The following is a 25,598-nucleotide window of genomic DNA, read 5'->3' as shown; positions in this document are numbered from 1 at the left end:
CTGGCCCAGTTGGTTAAGTGTCCAACTTCAGCTCATCATGATCTCACAGTTCGTGAGTTTGAGCCCCACATCGGGCTCTCTGCTGTCAGCACAGAGCCCACTTCAGATCCTGTCTACCCCCTTCTCTCTGCCCCTCCTGTGTGCATGCGCTCGCTCTCCCTCTCTCAAAAATAAACATTAAAAGAAAAAAAAGAAAGAGAAAAACTTATTTTTGTTCCATTATCTTCTCTGTGCCTTACGTGCCTTTTTAAAGAATTGGATTATTTGACACTTTGGTGGATTGACAAAGGAACATTTTTGTTCACTTGTCCAGGATGGGGTAATGAATTGGTAGTTAGATTACAAACTTGAATTGGTGTTTAATTATAGTAGGTGTGTTGAAGACAAAAAAATGTTCCTTAGGTTTATATAACTCTTTTCTTCTTCAAAGGAGTTGGTCTTTATTTTCTGAGTAATATGTTAATCCATGAAAAGATGTTAATCTTTTCATTTTTTAAATCAGGTGTTTGTTAGTATTCTTCTGATATTTTAACTTCATAGAAATAAATGTCTTCATATTTTTCTAAGGTTTAAAATGAATTTTTATCTGAGTAAGACCAAAGTAATTGATTGCTAGTATGATCTTTTATTTCTTTACTTTTTTAGAGATTCATTTTTCTAATATATCTTTTTATAATAACAGTTTGGTGTGGCTGCCCAGAATATATTTAAGTAAATAGAATACTGTTGGGAAGAACAAACGAACACACAAACATACAGTCCATTACATTAGTCTTGTGGCTAGGAAATCCCATTTAGTTAATCACGATAGTCAGTGTCCAGCTCAGACTCTGCTACTGAAAGATTTTTGGGGGGACAAGCAAAAGAGACCACTACTTAATTAATTTGTTAATATTAAATTTGCTTTTGTCTTGTTACGATTCCAGGTTATAAGACAAACCTTTTGCTTTGGGGACTATTGATAGATTTGTTGTTAATGGATTGACATGTGTTATTATAGAGTAGAGTATTTCAGGTAAGCAAGTAAGAGTAAAAATCGGGAAAATAGCAATTTCTAATCCTTTTCTTAATTCTTAAATTCTCTTTGTTTTGTTTGTTTGTTTTTGTTTTTTGTTTTAGGTTATGGATGATGAATCTGATGAAAAAGAAGCAAACTCACCTTGAAATAATTAGAGTTTTCTTTGGGCCCAGCAGTTGGACTTCTTGATAATATATACCAAGCTTTTATTATTAATCTGCTAAGGAACTTGAGGATTAATAAAATATGCCCTTTTTTCAGAGACTGATGTATAAATATTGCATGTTTGCTTTACCTCATATGAGTTATTTATAACATCCTGAATCATCTTCTGTACACGTGGATTTTATCCAGGGATATTTTAATGTTTGTTCTTCATTTCTCATGGCTCCTTCTTTGCATAATGTGTGAAGTAGTTCATTTTCCCCCATTTAATTCATTTACTTTTTTTTATACAGAAGTAAATAAGGAGAATGCTTTTAAAAATATTCTAAAATGGGTTAGCTTTTTGTGTAATGCTTGAAACTATCTTTACTGAATTAAAAAAAAATGGTATTTGGCTAGTAGCTCCCAATGTACATAGGACATGACTTCTCACTAAAAGACCAAAACAAACAAACAAACATAATGCTGAAAACTGATAACCCAGTTCTAGAATATACACAGAATTTCCATTGACATAAGGCTGAATTGAGGAAAAACTGCCTTATGTTCAGCCTTTATTTTATAAAGCACAGTCTGTGGAAAAAAAGGTGAGAAACTGCTTTGGTCCTTCTTCCACTGGCTTCTCCTGACTCCTGACTGTGCCATGCAAGAAATTTAGACAGTTATCTTTTTACCATAGAGGTAGCCAAAGTAGTAAATTACCCTTCTCTCTCGTTTTTTGTAACAATTCAAGAGACAATAGTTCACAGACATTATCAGGATAGGAAAAAGGGAAATAACAGTGGTACCTTATATTTCTGGAATTCTGGTCTCCAAAAGTAGGATAGGAAGCTAGGGATGGAAACAGGAAGAACTCCAGCGTTTGTGAATGCTGGAATAAGGGTTGTATTTTTGTCCTTTGGTTCGTAGAACCAGACAGTGGGGTTGGAGAATTTGTTCCCTGAGCTAGTATAAATGAATTTAGGTCAGACTCTGGTGATTGCTTTGTAGACTAGACACGTTAACATGCCCTTTAGAAGCTACAGGAAATGGAGACTGTGGAGAAGATGCAGCTAATGATGAGTCTTGGGTATGGCCATGAAATAGGTGGCAGAGGTGGGGGGTGGTGAGTTAGATTATTGGAGGAGAAGAAATCATGGAACTGAGAGGCCAAGATACTGGGAAGATTTTCTGCAAAAGGGAGCAGCCATGGGGAACAAGGAGGAAAAGTGGGGGGAAGAATATTCTAGGCATACAGAGCAGTGTAAACAGAATCTGGCAGCTGTGAAATGTTTTTGGGAACTGCAAGAAGCTAAGTATGGCCTGAGTGCTTACCTGGAAATGGTACAGAAGCAGGCAGTGTGTGGAGAGTGCTGCCTGGTTGCCTACGGGCATATACCCCTGCTTCTTACTGAGAGAGACCCTCCCAATTATCATTAAATTGTGATGTGACCAGGGAAGGTAGGTCCCACCTCAGGGGATAAATTATAAGTAATCTAAACCAGCCATTTTAACTCCTTTTCTCTTTGCCAGTCATTAGTCTAGGTGTGGACATATGACACAGCTCTCACCAAGGAGCTGGAAGAGGGTCTAATGGCGTGTTTAAAAAAATTTTTTTAATGTTTATTTATTTTTTAGAGAGAGAGAGAGAGTGTCAGAATGTGAGTGGGGGAGGGGAAGAGAGAGAGGGAGACACAGAATCTGAAGCAGGCTCCAGGCTCCCAGCTGTCAGCACAGAGCCTGATGTGGGGCTCGAAAGCACAAACCGTGAGATCATGACCTGAGCTGAAGTCGGATGCTTCACCGACTGAGCCACCCAGGCGCCCCTAATGGCATGTTTTTAAAAGATTTTCTTCCCCGATTAAAGAGATAGTTAATTTACGTAAAGAAGACTGTTTCCCCATCAATTACTTCCTTTCCTGCTTGATATACTGTAGAATGAAGACTCGATATCTGAAGCTTTGACAGTCAACTTGGAATCATGAAAAGCCGGTCCACTGAGAATGGCAAAGAGGAGGGAAAAGAGGCCTGGATCCTTGAGGACATTATTGACCTTTGAGCTAGCCTGGGAACCACCCATTTTCAGAGTATCCTGTGAGATAAGAAGTTTCTTGTTATTAACAGCTACTGTTGTTAGGTATTCTGTCACTTGAGGCTGACTGCCTTCTAACAAAGAACCTTGGTAAAACATGGAGGACTTTGTACATAATTTTACTGCTTTATTTTTTGGCAGATAGTGCCAAATACCAACCTTAAAACAAATTGGGGCACGTGGGTGGTTCAGTCGGCTAAGTGTCTAACTTCGGCTGAGGTCACGATACCGGGGTTCTTGGGTTTGAGCCCCGCATCGGAGCCTAGAGCCTGCTTCAGATTCTGTGTCTCCTTCTTTCTCTGCCCCTCCCCCACTTGTGCACACATGCACATACTCCCCCCTCTCAAAAATAAACATTAAAAAAGAAAATAAATTATTTTTAAATTGAGCCACATTTTTAATCAAAGATTAATGTAGAAGGTATGGTTTAATCAGGTAAAAGCTTTTATTTTGGATGTTTAAGTTACACTTAATATTCTCCTAAATAGTCCCAAAGAAAGGAAGTAATAATCACCATTAGTTGTATTTGGTGAACACAAAAATTAATCCCCCCAAATGTAGAAAATCTTGCAATAATTATTGAAAACACTTTACAAATATGGAACATTTCAATAGGTATTTGAAACTAAGATCATTGGCTAAGAGTCAGCCAAGCACTTGGAGAATTTTTCGCTAATGAAAATTAGGATGGGGCCCCTATCCAGAATGACAAGGAACAAAATATTTAAAAATAGCAAACTTTCATTGGCATTCACTATGTGACAAACACTATTCTAAGCACCTTACATTTATGAAATCATTTAATCCTATGAGATCGGTAACTATAATTGTCCCCATGAGGCACAGGGAGAAGTACATTTTTCATTGCCATACAACTTCAGTGGAAAAAGCCAGGAACATGAACCCTGGCATTCTGGCTGCAGAGCCTATGTGCATTGCTGCTATACTATTTTGCCTTAAGGGGATTGGACCCACATACCCCTCCTGAGTATTCCTACCTGAGAGAGGAGAGAGCATTCCTTGTCTTCATAGCCGCTGCTTTTTAGTGGGCCAAGTCTTTTCTATCTTTTATTTGCTCCTGACCCTGAGCGGGCCAAAGTGGTGGTATGTGCGTGTATGTCCTTTTTGTCTTGTTTTTTGGTTTTTGTTTTCCTTTTCCCAGCAATATGAAGCTAGCTGCTCTTCAGTCCAGTGGGAATTTACATCCCTTTGGGAAAAACCAGCTTTATACTTACATTTCCCCACATCAGAGTTATCTGTGGAACTCCACAGGGTGCTTGCAGGCTCTGCACAAGTGCCTTTGTGTCCCCTGAAAGAAACTAGAAAATATATATATATTTTTTTCTGTCACCTTACGTTTTTAGTGCTCTTTCAGCTCTAGGCACCTCCCTGAATGGTCTGCTTCCATTCCAGCTCTGATCACTTCCTACAGAACAGAAATAGTACGTAAGACTAGTTAATCTCATAGTTCCCCATTTGTGGACAATTTTTTGGCAGTAGAAGGAGTTTCCTTCTAGCAGAGCTAGAAAGCTCTGCCCTAGGTTCCGCCTACCAGCAAAATTTGGAGGCACCCCAGAGAGGAATAGAGGGGAGTATACTAGTTCTAGTTGGAGTCCGCATCTTTTATTCCTAAACCTGAGGTTTCCTAGCAGAGCAGTCAAGGCTGTGTTCATCTGCTATAGTGGGCATCTTTTGTTTGTGTCTTCCAGGTGTCCCTTCTTCATTTTCTTAGCAACACCTTCCCCTTTCCTTTAAGGAAAAGGAGTCTATGCGGTGCTGATAGGACTGTCTGATCACAGCGTCCTACCCTCTGCCACAGGAGTGAGTGGGGTAGAGGAGTCTGTACTGGACTGATTAGAATCCTTGCCTAGAATATGAAAAGGGAGGATGGAGGAATAGCCTCTCTCCCCTTGGGCTGTAAGCTGTTAACATGTGATTCCAGAGTTGTTTGCGGGTCATTTCCCTGTACATAAGGTCAGGGAGAGAATCAAAGAGAGTTCTGACAACACTGTTTTTGTCTCTGGATATAGGTGTGCCTGAAGCTGTATCCCTGTCCTTTCCAATGACATTAGCCAATAAATCCCCTCTTCACCTACCTGGAGGGGATTTCTGTTATTTGTCATTGAGAGGTATCCTTTAGAAATTAAAAGTACATATATTCAGCCTTGAGGAAATCAGTAAGATCAACTTTAAGTCGATGTATTAGGGTTTTCCGGAGAAACAAAACAAATTGTATGTATGAAGGTATGTATCTCTATCCATCTATCTATCTATCTATCTATCTATCTATCTATCTATCTATCTTTATTTCAAGGAATTGGCTCATGTAATTATGGAGGCTGGCAAGTCTGAAATTTTCAAGGTGGGCTGTCAGGCTGGAGACCAGGGAAGAGCCAGTGTTGTAGTTCAAGTTCAAAGGCTATCTGCTGGCTAATTCCTTCTTATCCAAGGGAGGTCAGTCTTTTGTTCTATTCAACTGATTGGATGAGGCGCACCTACATTATAAAGAGCAATCTGCTTTACTCAAAGTCTACTGATTTAAAGCTTTTTTTGTTTTTGTTTTTGTTTATTTTGAGAGAAAGTGTGAGAAAATGTGCCTGAGTGGGGGAGGGGCAGAGAGAGAGAGGGAGAGAGAGAATCCTAGCATACTCTGCACTGTTGGCATGGAGCCTGATGAAGGGCTTGAACCCATAAACTGCAAGATCATGACCTGAGCTGAAATCAAGAACCAGACGCCCAACCGACTGAGCCACCCAGATGCCCCCAAGGTCCACTGATGTAAATATTAATCTCATCCAAAAGCACCCTCACATAAACATCCAGAATAGTGTTTGACCAAATATCTGGGCATTGTGGCTCAGCCAAGTTGATACATAAAATTAACCATTACAATGGATAAAGTTTGCTTTCATTACCAACTTATTTCTGATTCCTTCTTCCATATCTTAGCCCCCTCTCTCCACACTATCATACTCAATTCCACATGCCCTTATGTTGTCCCTTTCTTGCCCAGTGTCATGAACCAAGGTGATCTGTCCACATCTGACCTCTTACTGATTTCAGAATCAACTTCACCCTCATCAAAACTCTCATTTCCTTAGTGACCTTTTCATACCTGATATCCAAATGAAAACTAATTCTATAGGTAGTGTCACTGTAAAGTGTTACTAGATGATAATGACATAATGTATATCTCCTGGGGAAAGGGGAGGTGCTCTGCATTAAATATAGAAGTACAGATAGTTTAAGCAAGGTGATAGGTAAGGAGCAGAGGTAATTCTGGATGAGGGAACTTTTTGGTGCCCTTAAGACCCCATTTTGTGACTATCTAGTTCTCTATAGTCATTCCCTAACTATTTAACATCTGGTTTCCTTTTTCTCTCTCTCTTTTTTTTTTTTTTTGGTAGTTTTATGGTTTTATATGACATGCACATAAGCTGTCTGTTCCTTTTCTTCTCTGCGCAGCCTGGCATTGGGATTGGTGATCCTGATGGCCAGCTGGGCTGCTCTTTCCACAATGCTTTGTGGTTCTTGGAGGAGACATTGTGAAATCCCTGCACAGTGAGATTTGTTGCACATCAGCAGCACTTCAAGCTCCTTGACGTTGACCAGGAACTTCCGGAGGCAGCATGTGCTTTGTCTTCTTGTTGCTCCCGGAACCAATGTTGGGCATCAAGATCTGGCCCTTGAGTCTTCTGCGCACTCTATTGTCAGTGCCTCTGGGTTTCCGCTAGTTGTGCTTAATTTTGATATATCAGTCTAACTGGTGCTGAATGAACTTCTTGGTCCTCTTTTTAACAATTTGGGCTTCACCAGAGGTCTGAGGATGGCCATGATGCTGAGTAGGAGATGGTTGCCACTTCCACAGGAAGTGCTAAGGAAAAGAAGAGCTGGTCTCCTTTATAATGCTTCCTTTCAAAAAGGAGCAAATGCAAAGATGGAGGAGAATCATAGGCCTTTTTTAGGGAACTTCGGTAGACCTGGACCATAAGACACTTGACTAGAGGGGTGGGAAACGATGCTGATCAAACTGGCAGGAATGAAGTCCTGAGTGACTATGTGTGTGTACGTAGGGGTCTGGACTTAATCTTGCAGGTGGAGGATACCCACAGAACTTGAAGCATGGAGAAACAGAATCAGATTTGTGTTTTTGAAAGGTCACTTTGGTGTGAAGGTATGTATGATGAATTGGGATGATGGTGGAACTAAAGGGGTTCACTTAAGAGGTCTTTCTGAGGCCTTGACTGCTGCTTTTTGTTCTTGTGTACATTTCTTCCATCTCATAGGTGTTAGTGATTTCACCTGTTTCTTTTTCCTTGGATACCACCATCTTCTCTGAACACTGGGGTACATTTCTCCACTAAAAATCAGGACATTTGTGTCCCTGTTCCCCACATTCTTGTCTTGCACAGGACTTTCTTTTTATTTTATTTATTTATTTATTTTTTTATTTAAAAAAATTTTTTTTAACGTTTATTTATTTTTGAGACAGAGAGAGACAGAGCATGAACGGGGGAGGGACAGAGAGAGAGGGAGACACAGAATCGGAAGCAGGCTCCAGGCTCTGAACCATCAGCCCAGAGCCCGACGCGGGTCTCGAACTCATGGATCGCGAGATCGTGACCTGAGCTGAAGTCGGCTGCTTAACCGACTGCGCCACCCAGGCGCCCCCAGGCCTTTCTTTTTAAATTGAGATATAACAGACATATTAGTTTCAAGTATACAACAGAATGATTTGATATGTGTATATATTGCAAAACATTGCCACAGTAAGTATTCTTAACACCCGTCACCAAACACAGTTATAATTTTTTTCCTATGAGGCAAGCTTTTTAAAAATTTTTTTAATGTTTATTTTTGAGAGCAATCAAGAGAGAGAGAGAAAGAGAGAGACAAAGCGTGAGCAGGGGAGGGGCAGAGAGAGATGGAAACACAGAATCTGAAGCAGCTCCAGGCTCTGAGCTGTCAGCACAGAGCCCAACGCTGGGCTTGAACTACAAACCTTGAGGTCATGACCTGAGATGAAGTTGGACGCTTAACTGACTGAGCCACCCAGGTGTCCCCCTGTGATGTAGACTTTTAAGATCTACTGTCTTAGCAACTCTCAAATATACAATACAGTATTATTCAGTATAGTTGTCATCCTGTACATTATAACTGGAAGTTTGTATCTAGGACTTTTAAATTTTAATAATTTATTGCTGTTCATTATTGGAATTCAGATAAGGGAAACAAAATCCACAAACATGGGGGCATTTAAAAATCTTATAAAGTATTTTATTATTTAAAAAACAATTGTTTTAATGTTTATTTTTGAGAGACCAAGACAGAGATTGAGCATGGGAGGAACAGAGAGAGGAGACACATTCTGAAGCAGGCTCCAGGCTCTGAGCTGTCAGCACAGAGCCTGACATGGGGCTCGAAACCACAAACTGTGAGATCATGACCTGAGCCAAAGTCAGATGCTTAACTCCCTGAGACACCCAGGCACCCCTTATAAGGCTATTTTAATTATGGTTTTCCATTTCTTTAGAAATGGCAGCTGGAAGCCATGATGGCCTTCTGCTCATCAGGCTGTAGTGCATGGAGGAGACCAAGAGCCATCAGGTTTAACAGGACAAATCTGTGAACAGGGAAACGGACTTACATAAAGAGATGATGCATGACACCCTCCTTACCATTCCTGTTTTTTTTTTTTTAAAGTACAGTTTAGAATTTTTGATGAGGAGAGAGAATCAATATCTTCAGATGTTTGAATTAGACCCAGATGTTCCCTTTCCTTCACAGATCATTTATTTTCTTCTCCAGCCCCTAGTCCCAAAGGTCCAGCTAAGGCAAAGCTCTATAGAGATGGGGGTCAGACAAACAGAGTTCTTTCACATTAGTGTCTTGAATGGAGGGAGCATAGTTATAAAGGGCTCTTTGTTGCATTGGGTTAGGAAAATATTGGCTTTCAAAGTTTCTCTCAACCTCCTTCTTGCCATACAGCCTGATGGGCAGAAGGCCATCAAGGCTTCCAGTTGCCTTTTATAAAGAAATGGAGAACCAACAGTATTATTAACTATAGTCACCAAGGAGTCAAAGTATGATTCCAGTGTCTGAACAACACCTTTCTGCACTGCTACCAAACCTGCTGATGCCACAAAGAAAGTGCTGGCAGTACCACCACAGTTCTCATGTTCAAACTAGGATACTATTGAACCTCTTGCTTTTCTCGTTTGTTACCTTGACTCCTTGGTAATATCACTGTGGTCTTACTAGAAACTCTTGGATGAAGGTTCTGAGGCTAAGATGTACATTTGCAGTGTTTTACCTCTTGAAGTAAGAAATGTGTTGTCTGTTAACAAGCAGCTGTTTTTTTAAACTTTGGGGTCATTTAAGGACCTGTTTAAGGGCCTGAAATGTTAAAGGGTTCTTAGGTGATAAATACTTTGATTAGTGAAATGTTACATTTTTCAGCCTCTCCTTGAGGCAACTAATAAAAAGGCATTTTTTTCCCTCTAAGAAAATCTGAAAAGTCCTTTGTTCACTTGATCATATAACCAACCATAGGAAGTCAATTCTGCTAAGAAATATGGCTTTTTTTTTCACTCATTGAAAAACATGTTTTTAAAGATTTTTTTAATTCTTTTTTTAAATTTATTTTTTTAAATTAAAGTTAGTTAGCATAAAGTGCAACAATGATTTCAGGAGTAGATTCCTTAATGCCTTTTACTCATTTACCCCTCCCCCTCCCCCAACCCCTCCAGTAACCCTGTTTGTTCTTGATATTTAAGAGTCTCTTATGTTTTGTCCCACTCCCTGTTTTTATATTATTTATGTTTCCCTTCCCTTATGTTCATCTGTTTTGTATCTTAAAGTCCTCATATGAGTGAAGTCATATGATATTTGTCTTTCTCTGACTAATTTCACTTAACATAATACCCTCTAGTTCCATCCACGTAGTTGCAAATGGCAGGATTTCATCCTTTTTGATTGCCGAGTAATACTCCATTGTAGATATATACCACATCTTCTTTATCCATTCATCCATCGATGGACATTTGGGCTCTTTCCATACTTTGAAAGCACTATTGTTGATAGTGCTGCTGTAAACATGGGGGTGCATGTGCCCCTTCAAAACATCACACCTGCATCCCTTGGATAAATACCTAGTAGTGCAATGGCTGGGTTGTAGGGTAGTTCTATTTTTAATTTTTTGAGGAAACTCCATACTGTTTTCCAGAGTGGCTGCACCAGTTTGCATTCCACCAGCAGTGCAAAAGAGATCTTCTTTCTCCACATCCTCACCAACATCTGTTGTTGCCTGAGTTGTTAATGTTAGTCATTCTGACAGGTGTGAGGTGTGTGGTTTTGATTTGTATTTCCCTGATGGTGAGTGATGTTGAGCATTTTTTCATGTGTCTATTAGCCATCTGGTTGTCTTCTTTGGAGAAGTGTCTATTCATGTCTTTTGCCCATTTTTTCACTGGATTATTTGTTTTTTGGGTATTGAGTTTGATAAGCTCTTTATAGATTTTGGGTACTAACCCTCTATCCGATATGTCATTTGCAAATATCTTCTCCCATTCTGTCAGCTGCCTTTTAGTTTTTCTGTTTCCTTTGCTGTGCGGAAGCTTTTTATTTTGATGAGGTCCCAGTAGTTCATTTTTGCTTTTGTTTCCCTTGCCTCTGGAGATGTGTTGAGTAAGAAGTTGCTATAGCCAAGGTCAAAGAGGTTTTTGCCTGCTTTCTCCTTGAGGATTTTGATGGCTTCTTGTCTTACATTTAGGTCTTTCATCCATTTTGAGTTTATTTTTGTGTAAGGTGTAGAAAGTGATCCAGATTCATTTTTCTGCGTGTCACTGTCCAGTTTTCCCAGCACTACTTGCTGAAGAGACTGTCTTTATTCCCTTGTATATTCTTTCCTGCTTTGTTAAAGATTAGTTGGCCATAAGTTTGTGTGTCCATTTCTGGGTTCTCTATTCTGTTCCATTGATCTGAGTGTCTGTTTTTGTGCCATACCATACTGTCTTGATGATTACAGCTTTGTAATACAGCTTGAAGTCCGAAAGATTTTATTTTTTTTAAGTAATCTCTTCTCCCAACATGGGACTCAAACCCACAGCCCCAACGTCAAGAGTCTCATGCTCCACAGACTGAGCCAGCCAGGAGCCCCCAAAACATTTTTGATCTATTATTTTGTGCTAGGGTTTATACTAGGTGTTGGATATGCAAAAGCTTGGTCTAGCCTCAAGAAAATTAGCCCAGTAGGGAAATACACAAGAAATAAAATGTCAGTAGTATATTGATTTTAAGGGAGCAGGTCAGAGAATGAGAGAGGTTAATACACGTCCTTAAATGTGTCTGAGGAGACAAGATAGATTTTCCCCAAGAAGTAGTAGCATTTAAGTAGAGATGGGGTGGGGATTCCACAAAGAGAAACCGATGTGTACAAAATATTTGAGAATGCTGGCCCAGTTGGGAAACTGAGTAGCATTGTTGGAATGTAAAGTGCTGGGAGGTGGGGTAGAAAGACAGGAAATGTGAGGTAAGGCCAGCTATCTGGGGTCACAAGTCCATGCCGTGTTCTGTATGCCAGTCAAGTTTTTATTTGATTCCAATCTAGAGCCATTAATAGTTATGATAACCATCTACATTTGACTAAAGATACCATTTAAATCTTCCTAGAGCAAATGCTTGAGTAATATATTCTCAAAAACATCATCTCTCTCTGATTAAGTCTGTCTTGGCAGGACCGGTGCATTAATTCACAGAATTAATCGTCAGTGAGTCAAATGTAAGGCTGTCAAATCTAAGCAATTACTAGTCTTCTCAGGTGGGCCATCAGAAGTCTGGGCCATCAGAGTTTCATAAGTCCAGGAGCAGTGTTGTATCGTTTTGCCTTACATTTCCCCACCCTACCCCCTCTGCAAAAAAACTGGGGGTTAGGGAGGCAATGGATGGGGGTGAGGATAGGGTGAGGAGGGCGTTTAGAGGCCAAGCATATTACATAGAGCTTAAGTAGGTAACTGAATTGCCTGTCACCCGAAAGACTGGCCGAACCTGAATGGCGCTTTGCATCAAGAATTTTGATACCTTTCCTCCCTACTTCGCTCAATTTTCTTTGCAATTTTTCTGCAGCCTTATGTTCCTTTTCCATCCTGACTTGTTTATTTGTCCCTCAGGATCCCTTTTTTCAGGCCTCCCGCTTTCTTCCTCCTTTTTCCGCCGCTTCGTGGGGTGCCGGAGCCTGGGGCCTTGGGCTGCATTGGGCGCGCGCTCCAAGGCTATTTGCTTTGCTAACAATTCCATCCTGTTTCCTTAACGCCCGTCTTTCCCTGCCAGCCACCGAGTTTCTGCCTCCCCCACAGCGTGGTTCCTCCAGCTGCTCGCCTGGGGGCCAGGCGGCTCTAGGAACTCCGAGCGGATGCGGCCGCTGGCTGGTGCCACGTCTTCGCCGCCAGCAGGCCAGCGCCTGCGTGGGCTCGGGGGCGGGGCGGGGCGGCGCGGGGAGGCGGGAGCTGCGCGTGAGCGGCGCGGACGCGGCCCAATGGGATTCGCGGGAGGAGGCGGCGGCGGCGCGGTGCGCGCCGAGGGGCGGGGCCCGTCGGCAGTTGCTGGCGAGCCCGGGAGGCCGAGAAGGCTGTCGTTGCCTCGGCCGTCGCATCCCCGAGGGAGTCGTGTTCGCGTGCCCCCGACCCCCAAGCTCGCCGATCGCCCCCGAGGCTCCCGTGTACGCTCCTGACCTCGCCAGCCGCTCGCCGCTCGCCTGCGGACCGTGCCTTCTGCATCATGTGCGGTAAGGGGGCTGCGGGCGGGGGGCGTGTTGCGGGGCGGTGCTGGGGTGCGGTGCGGGCGCAGCCGAGGCCGGAGGCGCTGGCGGGAGCCGGAGTGGGGAGGGTGTGAAGTCTGGGTGCTGGGTGCGGAGGCCGGCCTGTGCGAGCGGGGGTGGGGGTGGTGGACCTAGTAGGGCACCTGAGAGGAGGGCGGGCCCTAGAGGGGATCTGGGGGGCCAAAGGGGCCGGTTTTGCGCGGAGAAGCGAAACAGAAGGTAGATAAATGTCTTGGAAAAGGAGAGAGGGCAGAGGGAACTGAAGTGTGGAGGGGTTTGCCTTCAAAAGAGTCCATCAGGTGAGTGAGGCAACCTGTGGAACATCAGGTGAGATCTCTCGAACTTATCTTGCATTCTTCTAGGATTTATCTTTTAAATACATTTATTTTTAGTTGCTTTCTTTCGGGCAGGCCCAGTAGAAGACAGAACTATATATAGCTAGAGCTACGACAATGGCATTATAATACACAGTCTTACTTCCTGCTACCCCCTGTCTGAACAGAAACCATTGCTAATCAATAAGTTGGTGAATGGGCTTAGACCTAATCCTCTAGTGGAAGAGACCTGAAAGTGACCGTAACATGCTTTATCACGTGCATTTGCACCCATTTAAAACACTTACCTATGAACAGTGTTGGTGCACATTTAATAAATGTTTCATCAAGAGCAGTTAAAACATAGGTCCTTTTATGCTATGTTTTGAGACTTAGTAGTTTTAATGTTACCTAAAACTGGTAGTAAAGGGAACTGTCACAATTATATCTGAAATGATTGATAAGCACTAAAATAGGTATTAACTTGGCCATTGTCAGTAAAAATAATTGTATTCTTACCTCTTTCATTGAAATTTACAACTAACCTTATCCCTGGAAGAAGGAGTGCTTTTTTAAGAAGGGAAGTAGGATTGTAATAGAATTGAAGCTATCTGGGAAACTTATTCTTTATAGCCTTTTGGAAGAATACCCTAGAGGAGGTAGCTTGTACTCATTAGTTTATATTTTTCCTGTATTTAACTTTATACTAATTGCAGCTTCTGAAAATAAGGAGCAGGTTTGGGGTAGATTTAAAAAAACCCTCAAAAACAGAAACATCTATAAATAGCTTCTGAAATTATTGGATTGGAGCCGACTTTACAATCATGTATACTTTTGTTATGTCTGATTAGTAGAGTGGCTTTGAAAAACACATTAGTTTGTAGTTGTGAAGTAGTGAATTTGCAAAACTGGTTAATCCCCAAGATGACTTTTCCTGAATGATGAGGTGTGAGCCTAGTTAAGTACCAGGCTTTCTGCTTGCAGGTCATCTTGTTCCAGGAAAAAAGGGAGTCCATAAAAGAAAAAGTCAGATTTGCTTTAGAAAGGTTCAGATAAGGGTGAGGCTGTGGGGGTGGAGACTAGATAAGTAAGAGTTTTCACACAGCCAACATCCCCATTCCATAGAGTTTTACTGCTGAGGAAACCGATGGGTTGTAAAGAAGTAGTATTTGGGGGGATGGGTGGGAGGGGAAAGTGGGTGATTGGCATTGAGGAGGGCACCTGTTGGGATGCCCCAATTGGTTTATTGTATGGAAACAAATTTGACAAATTTCATATTAAAACAAACAAAAGTATTATTTGAAGCATTTCTAAGGTCCTGCTTGTAACCCAGAACAGAGTTTTGCATGATTCTAGGAACGAGGTTCAAAATGTATTTCCTTTTTAATGTAAATTCTAAACTGAACTGTTAAGACATGGTCTTTATTTTCTTCCTGCATCTCAATCATCGAAATAAAATTTCTAGATGGAAGAAGTGAGTGGGAATGAAATTAGATGGGAAAATTTAGAAGTTTCTTTTTTCCATTTTATTTTAATTCCAGTACAGTTAATATATAGTATTATATTAGTTCCAGCTGTACGATATAGTGATTCAACAATTCCATACATCACCCAGTGCTCATCACAGACGGGTACCCTCCTTAATCTCCAGTACCTATTTTACCCATCCCCCCACTCATAGTTTTACCTTCTGATTACCTGCTGCCTAGTTTTCCCAAAAGATTATTTTGTTTCAACACTGTAAAATGTTGACACAGAAGAATGAAGATTTTGTGATACGCTTTTTCCAATCAGATGTACTGATAAGACTGTCATAATGTTTACCAGCTTGTGTTGGGATGTTAATAGTGTTGCTCAGGAAAAAAAAGATTCTATGGTCAAGTAAATTAGGTAAGCAATAGATTAAACAGTGTTGAACTGGCTGTTTTTATTGGAGAGTTTCTTGGAAACTTTAGTGGGCTAATAAGTGTTGTGAATCTCCTAGAGAATAGTGTGCCTATTTTCCAAATTTATTTTATCTTCTTATTCTTGGTTCTTGGAATACATTTTGTCCTTTTTTATTTGTACTACCTTTTGTTTTTGTGAGAGATGGAAAGTCACTTAAGCTACCCCTAACTTTTAGCAGATTTGCTGTTGTTTTTTATAAATGTAGGGTAATACTGTTCTTTTTTTTTCTTTTTTAAAAAAAGTTTTTGGGGCGCCTGGGTGGCGCAGTCGGTTAAGCGTCCGACTTCAGCCAGGTCACGATCTCGCGGTCCGTGAGTTCGAGCCCCGCGTCGGGCTCTGGGCTAATGGCTCAGAGCCTGGAGCCTGTTTCTGATTCTGTGTCTCCCTCTCTCTCTACCCCTCCCCTGTTCATGCTCTGTCTCTCTCTGTCCCAAAAATAAATAAAACGTTGGAAAAAAAAAGTTTTTAATACATTTTTTAAAATGTTTATTTATTTTGAGAACAAGAGTGAAGGGGAGGGGCAGAGAGAGACTCCCAAGCAGGCTCCATGCTGTCAGTGCAGAGCCCAGCGTGGGCTCAATCTTACCTTTCATGAGATCATGACCCGAGCTGAAATCAAGAGTCTGATGCTTAACTGACTGAACCACCCAGGTGCCTGATTTTTTTATTAATAAAAACTGCATTTCTTTCTTTCTTTTTTTTAATGTTTATTTTTTGAGGGAGAGAGAGATAGAATGTGAGCAGAGGAGGGGCAGAGAGAGGGAGAGACACAGAATCCGAAGCAGGCTCCAGGCTCTGAGCTGTCAGCACAGAGCCCGATGTGGGTCTTGAACGCACGAACCATGAGATCATGACCTGAGCTGAAGATGGAAGCTCAACCAATTGAGCCACCCAGGCGCCCCTCAAAACTGCATTTCTTAATTTAGTTTTCTGACTCTCTTTGTTCCTTTAGCGCTTTCAAAACAGTATTCTCCTCAGTAAGGAAAGCATGCTTGATCTAGTCACTGACACAGCACACATGGAATCACCACAGTCTCCGCTGACATGTTTTTTTCATTTTAGACAATCTCTAAGAACTATAGGTCTCACAGCACAGACTCCTCAAAGTTGGCCTTGGCACACACCACATGTGGATTTTGGGGCTTTTCCAACCTCCTTGGTATAAAGGTAAACAGTTATATTACCAGGGGTTTGGGATAGCCTAGCATTGTTAGAGGCTGTGTTATAGAATAGCCTGTAGTTTTGTGTCAAAGGCAGGACCATTCTGAATACCTCTAGACATTGTCCCTGGAAGAGCAGGAATACCCCTCTGATCCAGTGGTGTATATAAATGGAATTTTGTAAATGAGGCCCTATTTAGATGCAGTAAGGGAGCTTATAATTTAAATCCTTGGGGCGCCTGGCTGGCTCAGTTGGTAGAGCATATAACTTTTGATCTCAGGGTTATGAGTTCGAGGCCCACATTGGGTATAGAGGTTACCTAAAAAATACCTTAGAAAGAAATAAAAGTATCCTCCTTAAAAAGATTTTTGTAATTGGGGTGCTTGCGTGGCTCAGTTGGTTAAGCGTCTGACTCTTTGTATTGGCTCAGCTCATGATCTCACAGTTCATGAGATTGGGCTCTGCACTGACAGCGAGGAGCCTGCTTGGGATTCTTTTTCCCCTTTATGTGCGTACATGCTCTCTTGCTCTCCCCCCCCCCCCCGCCATAAACATTAAAAAAAAGATTTTTGCATTTATACTAAAAGCTTTGGAGTTATTGAGGGATGCTGAGACTGGCCGCTAGGGTAAATCATAGAACCAGTACTATTAATATATTCTTAGAAATTATACTGGATATAAAGTAGTTGTGAAAGAAAATGATTAATTGCTTAGTATTTCCTCAGTTGTGTTCTCTGGGAGGGAGAAGTTAATAGGTGCTGGTTATGAGCAATAGAAGGTGGGAGAGTTTTATAATACAAGTGTGGGAAATTCGGCTTTTGGAGAGTCACAATTAGCAAGATTAAAGTTTCTAGAAAGTTCTAGAAATAAACCTGTTAACTTGAACCCAGTATTTCTTAAACCTTTAATTATGGAACATTTCTTTCACTTTGTCCCTATTTAGCATCCTGCAAAATGGTGTTCTCTTTCTGTGGTTTGGGGATTTTTGACTGTACGTTTCAAGTACCTAGAAAGCATTAGAAGATATTTAAAGTGATGGCTTTATACTTGGTGCTTTTCCCTTCAGAGAGATGACTAAAATAAGGGAATTGCCTTCAAGGAATTGCTGTTGGATTGGAAGAAACAGTGAATACACCAGTGCAATACAAGGAATGCAACAGGTGTGGATGATACCAGGCATTTTTTGTTCATCATTCATTACCATGTTATAGACTACGAGTGGAATGAATAGAAATTCAGAGACTAGTTAGGCCAAGAATGTTTCAGGTAATGGGGCAGTACTCTTTTTTTTTTTTTTTTTTTAAGTAATCTCTGTATCCAATGTGGGGCTCCAATTTACAATCCTCAAATCAAGAGTCACATGCCCTATCGACTGAGGCAGCCAGGCACCACAGGAGCAGTACTCTTATGTTGAGGAATAGTGCCAGCTGGTAGACTGTGAGAGATCTCATTGATGGCATTTACCCAACAGTGAATGGAGTCAGAAATAGGTTGAGAACTGTTGCCATGGGGTTTGAAAGAAGAAATAAAAATTCTAGTAAAAAGGGCCAAAAACCATATTTAGAGGCTGAAGAGTTCCAAAGTAGTGTATTGACTTGGACAGAGTCTGCAAAACAAGAAGAATGTCATTCATGTTTGATATTACAGAGAGAAATTGTATTTGGCTCTAAAGAAATTATTAGAAAACTTGCATGTATGAAGGCAGAGGGATCTGAGTTTGTATTGAGGAGGAGGGAGTATTGTGGAACTGAGGCCCCCTGATAGAGTTGAAGAGTTGATTTCTAGAGCAGTGGTTCTTGACCTGTAAACTGTGAAGTTATTACAGGGTGTTCACTGCTTAATTCATACTTTAAGCCTTTTCTATAAAATTGTACAAAAGATGTTCTACATCATTGGATAATAAAAATTCAACCCACTATTATGTAGGGTCCTCAAAATATTTTGATGTTAATAAAAAGTTCTGTATGTAGAAAGTTGAGGAATCGCTTATCAAGAGTTATAACAGGTAGGAGAAACTGGCTTTCAGGGAGTAGTATGTGAAATGTTTCTCTATTTTGAGCTCATATAGAGGAATAAGGCACCTTGGAGTGGGTTTGCCATGAGGGGGGACCTGTGCCTGGGAAAGTGAAGATGTTGCAGCCGTGTCTGATGAGCTCTTGCTGGTCCTTGAAAACCCAGGGGAGGGTGTGGATCTCTCTCTAACCAAACTGTATCCATATCCCTAGTAAGTCGATAAGGTGAACAGCTTCTAGCGTGTCAGAACAATGTAGGAAAGATAAGAGAGTATATACTGTTAAGATGAAGATGAAAGCTTCAATTCTGTAGGTGAGGATCTACTAAAAATTGAGGAAGAAAGCGGGAAGAGAAATGGGGATAGGAGAATAGTCTAGATTCTAAGCTTTAGGATAATATCTGGAGAAGTTTGAAAGTTGGACCAGCAGTGAATTAACAGGGTTGGCCAGCAGTTGGGAGGGCCCCTACAGAAGTGGGCCTGAAATGGATGGACCTGAAGTGGATGAACTCTGCTGTAGGCCTGCTCGGGGACTCCGGAGTTAGAACACAGTGGGCCCAGAGGGGCTGGTTGTCAGGATGATGAAAAATTGTGGTCTGATGGGATTGGTTAGACAGAAGCGGGAGGGATGGAATGTTGGACGGTTTGCGGGCAGGAAGTGCGTGCTTTTTTTCCAGAAAGATGATGCCATAGGTAGGCTGTGAGGGAGTGTGTAATTAGAGATGTCAGGGTTTAAACAGTGCTTTGAGTTCCAGAGTGTTAAATGTGTAAGAGAGAAGTGTTACACAGAGCTCCTTCCAGCGGCAGCGTGTATTTACAACAAAGCTGGGGACACTTGAACCAGCATTTTTGTAAATAGGGAAAAGATTTTAAACACTTAAAAAGCACTACTAATTGAAATTCCTCATTTTGTCACTCTATATGTTACAATTTTTTCTTGGTGTTTTCAGGATTGTAGAAAATGTTATCGCAAATATTTCCTCTTTTAAAGGACTCTTACCTGTAGAGTGTGCCTCTGTGATTATAGTGCTGAATATGTTTTATGACAAGCACCAAGTTGATGTGTATGTTTAATTGCAGCATTATTTGTAACTGAAGAATCAGAAAAACCTCAACCAGGAGGGAAATGATTAGGTAAAATAAATCTATTAGGGAGTAGTGTGCAGCCATTAAATAGAATAGGGTAGATGGGTATATACTGACATAAGGGGCGCCTGGGTGGCGCAGTCGGTTAAGCGTCCGACTTCAGCCAGGTCACGATCTCGCGGTCCGTGGGTTCGAGCCCCGCGTCAGGCTCTGGGCTGATGGCTCGGAGCCTGGAGCCTGTTTCTGATTCTGTGTCTCCCTCTCTCTCTGCCCCTCCCCCGTTCATGCTCTGTCTCTCTCTGTCCCAAAAATAAATAAAAAAACGTTGAAAAAAAAAAACATTAAAAAAAAAAAAAGATAGCCAACATCCTAAGTAAAAGAAACAGTATATATAGAGTCGTCACATTTATGTGTTAAAGAAGTGCCCTTTAAAGCTATGTACATCTAGTTTTATATATGTATAGCTAAAGGACTGTACATACACAGAGGTTCATAGCTGAAGGTTTCAGACAGTTTGTATGGGATTAACAGTGGATAGCTCCCTTGTATGGATATACACAATTTATCCTGTAGCATTTGTGTACTTTGAATCTTTAATGATGATTATGAATGGATTATAACTTTCAAAATGAAAGTTAAGTGGCATCGCAGATGGATTTTGATACAGAAAGTATAAAATTTAGAGAATGAATTTGAACACTTATCACTGGTAAATTATACTGTCTGAAGTCTCAAAATATTGAAGGTGTCAAGGGAAAAAACATGTAAAAGTACTCTCATTTATAAGAACATAAATTCAGCCAGCCATAGGAACTTCAATAATTTAATTAGTCAACTAAGTTGCATTCAGTTTTCATTTCAGTACCGTTTAACAGCCTTTCAACCAAGTGTGTCTGTGACCCAGGTTGCATCTGAATATTTTGTTAAGCAGGGTGCTCATTAGTACTTTTATGTCATTGACTTTAAGTTGCAATTTTCCAAGAATGATCCCTGTAGGTGCAAGCATCCACTTCATTTAGGGGGATATTTATTTCAAGAATATTCCATTAATAAATAAGAAAACTTATACTTGGGAAGCACATGGTGATAATAGGAGAGGAAAATCTGTGCTCCATAAAACTAGTGTGTGTGGTATTGAAGCAGTTACCAAAGAGTAGTGGAGAGCTGATTTTTAGGCTTTTAGTAGTTAATCTAAAGTAGAACTGTTTGTGGGAGGTTTGAGAAGACAAATCAAAGACCTGAAATGGGGCTCATTCTAGTGATTTCTATGCAAATAAGCACCATTTTGAGTTATGAATGCCTCCCTTGCGAACGTGTCCTGTATGCCTGATTGACTGGTTATTTGCCATTATATTTTCCCAGCTACCCCATGAGTACACATAACCCACCAATGCCAGCAGGTGCACTTGTCTTGGGCCAGGAGTCCTGGCGAGGGGCTGGTCTGTAAAATTGACAGGTTCAGTCTCTTTTGTCTCTCATTTCTCTAAGCACGGATGACTTAGATTAATCCCCTCCCCTCTGTGTTTTCTTTTTCCAGCTCTGTTACTTTGATCTTAGAAAACTTTTCTACATACGTTGTCCTTTTCTTCCTTTCAATTCCTGCCTGGTTATGTATGGAGAAATGTTGCTCTGACTTCTTCCTCTATGCCTCGTCTTCTTTTCTTTGTTCCAAAAGTGAGCCCCAAAATGACAGTGATAATTACCGATAATAGTAGTGCTTCCTCTCAAGGAAAAAGCAGGTTTTGAATTGGAACACGATATGTAGTATTTTATTGAATTTAAGATGCCACTGATTGGGAAGTGCTCCATTATTATATAGATCACGAAGAAAGAGAATAGGAATGTCTTAAAATCAGTGCTGTCAATATCTAAAGCCCTGAAAAGTATTCTGAAGATGCTCTCAGAATATGATAGGCTAGATGATCTGATTGTCTTTACTAGTGACAATCTTAACATCACTAATAAGGGACCTACGGACAGTATAAAATACGTACATTGTGAGTAATTCTTGCCCTCAAATTTTAACCTAACTCAATCAAGTCTTTAGATCTGTCTCCCAATCTACAGGAACTACAAGGAGTAGAGGAATTGGTTAGATTCTTTCTAGCTTAAGCAATTAGACACAGCCAGAAGGTGAGACATTCAACAAGAAAATTGGCCTCAGCTTGCCAGTAAGTTGGTGTCTGGGGGGAAGACAGGGCAGTAGGGGAGACCATTCTGGATTCAGAGAGACTTTCGAGACAGAACAATCAAATATGAGATGTGGTTGGCATTCCTCATGCTGCTGTTTTTAAAATGTGGACTTCTGGTGCGCCTGGGTGGCTCAGTCGGTTGAGTGTCGGACTTTGACTCGGGACATGATCTCACGGGTTCATGCGTTCGAGCACCGCATCAGGCTCTGTGCTGATAGCTCAGAGCCTGGAGCCTGCTTCAGATTCTGTCTCCCTCTCTCTCTGCCCCTCCCCCACTCATGCTCTGTCTCTCAGAAAAGAATAAATGGGGGCCCCTGGGTGGCCAGTTGGATAAGTGGTTGACTTTTGGTTTTGGCTCAGGTCATGACCTCATGGTTTGTGAGTTCAGGCCCCGAGTTGGGCTCTGCGCTCACGGTGCAAAACCTGCTTCAGATCCTCTGTCTCCCTCTTTCTGGCCCTGTCCTGCTCATGTGCTTGCTCTCTCTCTCTCTCTGTCTCTCTCAAATAAACATTAAAATTTTTTTTAAAAAGTGAATAAACATATTAAAATTAAAAAACAAATTTTAATGTGTATTTATTTTTAAGAGTGAGAGAGACAGCATGAGCAGGGGAAGGGCAGAGAGGGAGGGAGACACAGAATCCGAAGCAGGCTCCAAGCTCCGAGCTGTCAGCACAGAGCCCGACGCAGGGCTCAAACTCATGAGATGATGACCTGAGCCGGAGTCGGATGCCTAACTGACTGAGCCACCCAGATGCCCCTAAAGAATTGTTTTTAATGTAGACTTCCTTTACCTATGTTCTACTGCTTGTTTTCTTTTCTGGTTCAGTTCGCATTGTACTAGTCCTTTTTATTCTAATTTTGTTTTTTCCAAATAAGTACTCCTTTTTTTGTGAATTCTCAGTAGGTGTTAACATGTACCGTAATAGTTGTTTATCTTTGGTAGTATCTGGTGAACAAAAGATTCCAGCCATTTTCCCTTAAGGAAATATCTTAGTCCATTTTTCCCTATTATTAAATTATTTAGGTTTTATTTTTCACATCTTTGATATTTATAAGTTGTTTATTGTTACTGATATTGATACCAGGATCATTGGCTATAAGAAAAATTATTCCATCTATATAGTTTTGTAGGGTCCATGTGTTGCTTAAAATATTTCAGAAAATGTTTTAAACAATGCTTAATATATAGGACATAAACCACAAATTTGTTGATTGATTAATCTAAAAAATTTTTTTAAGTTTATTTATTTATTTTTGAGAGAGAGTGTGAGCAGGGGAGGGGCAGAGAGAGAGGGAGAGAGAGGGGGAATCGCAAGCAGGCTCTGCATTGTCAGGACAGAGCCCGATGCGGGGCTCGAGCTCCCAAACGTTGAGATCATGACCTAAGCCAAAGTCAGACATTCAACCAGCTGAGCCACCCAGGCGCCCCTGATTGGTTCATTTTTTTAAGTTAAATTTTACCTGACAAAGTGGCAGTGATGGAAGATATGTGACTAGCTTTATAAGCTTTGCAAAAACTAAACATTTATTTGCTTTAGTCTTTTATATTAATGAGAAATACCCCTTTATAAATGTTTCACCACCTTTCAATAATTTGAAGTGAGAATTTTTCTTTTTTTCTTTCTTTGTTTCTTTGTTTCTTATTTCTTTATTTCTTATTTATTTTAAAGTTTAGAGAGAGAGTGCATGTGCACTGGGGAGGGGCAGAGAGAGGGAGAGAGAGAATCCCAAGCAGGCTCCACCCTGTCAGCACAGAGACTGATGGGGTTGGAACCCACAAACCGTGAGATCGTGACCTGAGCCAAAATCAAGAATTGGACGCTTAACCAACTGAGCCACCCATGTGCCTCTCTTTTTTAAAGATGACTCTAGCTTCATATTTCTGCACATCTTAGACATAATTATGCAGATGAAGATTTTGTCATAATTGTGTCAATTTTGTTTCATTAGTCAAATTTCTTATTAAATATTTGTTCATTTGCAGGTATATTTGCTTACTTAAACTACCATGTTCCTCGCACAAGACGAGAAATCTTGGAGACCCTAATCAAAGGCCTTCAGAGACTGGAGTACAGAGGCTATGATTCTGCTGGTATTTCCTTTTAAAAAAATATTATAGGTTCTACATGATTCTTGAATCTATATAAAGAGGTTTTGTTTGTTGCCTAGATTCTTTAGTAATGTTTATTTTTGAGTAAGCATAAAAAGAATTTTTATCTTTTATTATGTTCAAAGGGTTTATTCATGTAATTTCAACAGTATTACCATTTATATTACTTCTTATGGATATCTTCCTTTGTTGAGAATGTTAGTATAAAAACATAAATCACCTGAGGCATGTTCATGGTAGAGCAAAGTTCTTGAAGGCCTTATTTTATAAATTATCTTTTTTCTTTCTTGTAACTTTAATTTCTTTTTCTCTAAGGATTCCCTGCTCTTGGCATATAAACTTGCCTGAGATTCTTCCACCTTAAATAAATGGCAAAGCAAATAAAAATACCTTTTTGTCAGCTTAATGGTGTATTCTAGCTCCTTTCCTTAACCATGTTAGGGGTCCCCAAGACCACCTCCCAAGGAGGACTCAGTATATAGTTGTACTCATGACTAGGATTTATTCCAGCAAGAGAATCCAGAGCAAAATCAGCAAGGAGAAAAGACACATGGGGTGAAGTCTGGAGGATATGAGGCACAACTTCTGAGCGTTCTCTCCTGTTGGAGTCACACATTGTGCACTTAATTCAGCCAGCTGTGACAACGTTGTGAAATGTGTATCGCTGAAACCACTCAGTGCCCAAGCTTTTATTTGAGGCTGTTTGCATAGATCCCATCTGCCTAACACGTACCACAATTCTAGACTCCCAGAGTGGAAGCAGATGTTCAGTATAAGCCACATTGTTTGCAGTTAATAAGGTGCAGTAAACCATTCTTTATCAGTTAGGTAACCCTCCTGAAATCCCAGGTTCCCAGATGCCAGCCAAGGGCCAACTTTGCAGGCAGACCTTTCTAAGGAAAGCGGTGTCAGGCTTGCTATGTTAAGCCTTTTCTGTACCTTTGACATTGCCGAATGTAATGGGCACTTACTTTCCATAACTTCCTCAGTTAATAGAAAGTGAATTCCTCCTTTGTTCATAAAATTCTCTCCTTCCTTAGCTTTTGGATAACACATATTCTCTTCTTAATATGCTGGTTCTTTTGTTTGCTTTGAGGGCTACTTTTCTTCCACCTTTGCTTAAATATTAATGTTCCTTAAGATTGTTTCCCACGCCCATTTTTCTTACTTTGTATCGTCATGGGTGAGCTCTGACTTCATCAGCCTCCAATATGTTGATGATGAATAACCCACATGTATTTCCCAAGCTGCAGACATGTATTTCCAGTTGCCTCTTAGAATTTTCTTCCTGGATAAACCATATTATAAACTTTGCATGCCCAGAAGTGAAATGAACATACTCCCCATGCTGTTCTTTCTGTATTCCTTTTATCAGCAATCATTCAACAAGTCCTGTGAGCCTGGAAGGTATCCCAGACCCAGCCTGCCTTCTCACATTGCATCCAGCCAGTTCTACCCTCAGTATCACTGATCTCTGTGTTCATCACCACTGTTTGGTTCAGGGCCTCCTCACTTTTGCTTTCCTGTAGCTATCATCTTCTAACAGCTGTTCCTCCCTTTCAGTCTACTCCGTTTCCAAAGAGAGTCTTCTAAACATTTTTGGTTTCTCTACTTAAAACTACTCCATGCTTTTTTAGTACCTTTGGGTAACTTTTTCAAATTCTTTAGAAACTTAAAAGTAGAATTTCGAGGAATGTGTTCCCTGATT

At 40.8% G+C, this 25,598-nt stretch overlaps 2 protein-coding genes across 5 annotated transcripts in view; both read left to right on the top strand.

Annotated features, from left to right (window-relative positions):
- NFU1 (NFU1 iron-sulfur cluster scaffold) overlaps positions 1–1,282 on the top strand; it is a 28,036-nt gene extending 26,754 nt beyond the window's left edge. For all 3 annotated transcript variants that reach the window (XM_047854196.1, XM_047854195.1, XM_047854197.1), the window contains exon 8: positions 1,120–1,282. In XM_047854196.1, the coding sequence (XP_047710152.1) occupies positions 1,120–1,164 (45 nt within the window). In that variant the 3' untranslated portion in view covers positions 1,165–1,282. The remainder of the gene's footprint in view (positions 1–1,119) is intronic.
- Positions 1,283–12,843: 11,561 nt separating this feature from the next.
- GFPT1 (glutamine--fructose-6-phosphate transaminase 1) overlaps positions 12,844–25,598 on the top strand; it is a 56,808-nt gene continuing 44,053 nt past the window's right edge. For both annotated transcript variants that reach the window (XM_047852594.1, XM_047852592.1), the window contains exons 1-2: positions 12,844–13,035; positions 23,765–23,872. In XM_047852594.1, coding sequence (XP_047708550.1) covers positions 13,029–13,035; positions 23,765–23,872 — 115 coding nt within the window. In that variant the 5' untranslated portion in view covers positions 12,844–13,028. The remainder of the gene's footprint in view (positions 13,036–23,764; positions 23,873–25,598) is intronic.

The sequence above is a fragment of the Prionailurus viverrinus genome, chromosome A3 (assembly GCF_022837055.1).
Source record: "Prionailurus viverrinus isolate Anna chromosome A3, UM_Priviv_1.0, whole genome shotgun sequence".
Taxonomy (NCBI): domain Eukaryota; kingdom Metazoa; phylum Chordata; class Mammalia; order Carnivora; family Felidae; genus Prionailurus; species Prionailurus viverrinus.
This window is presented reverse-complemented; position numbering and strand designations above follow the sequence as displayed.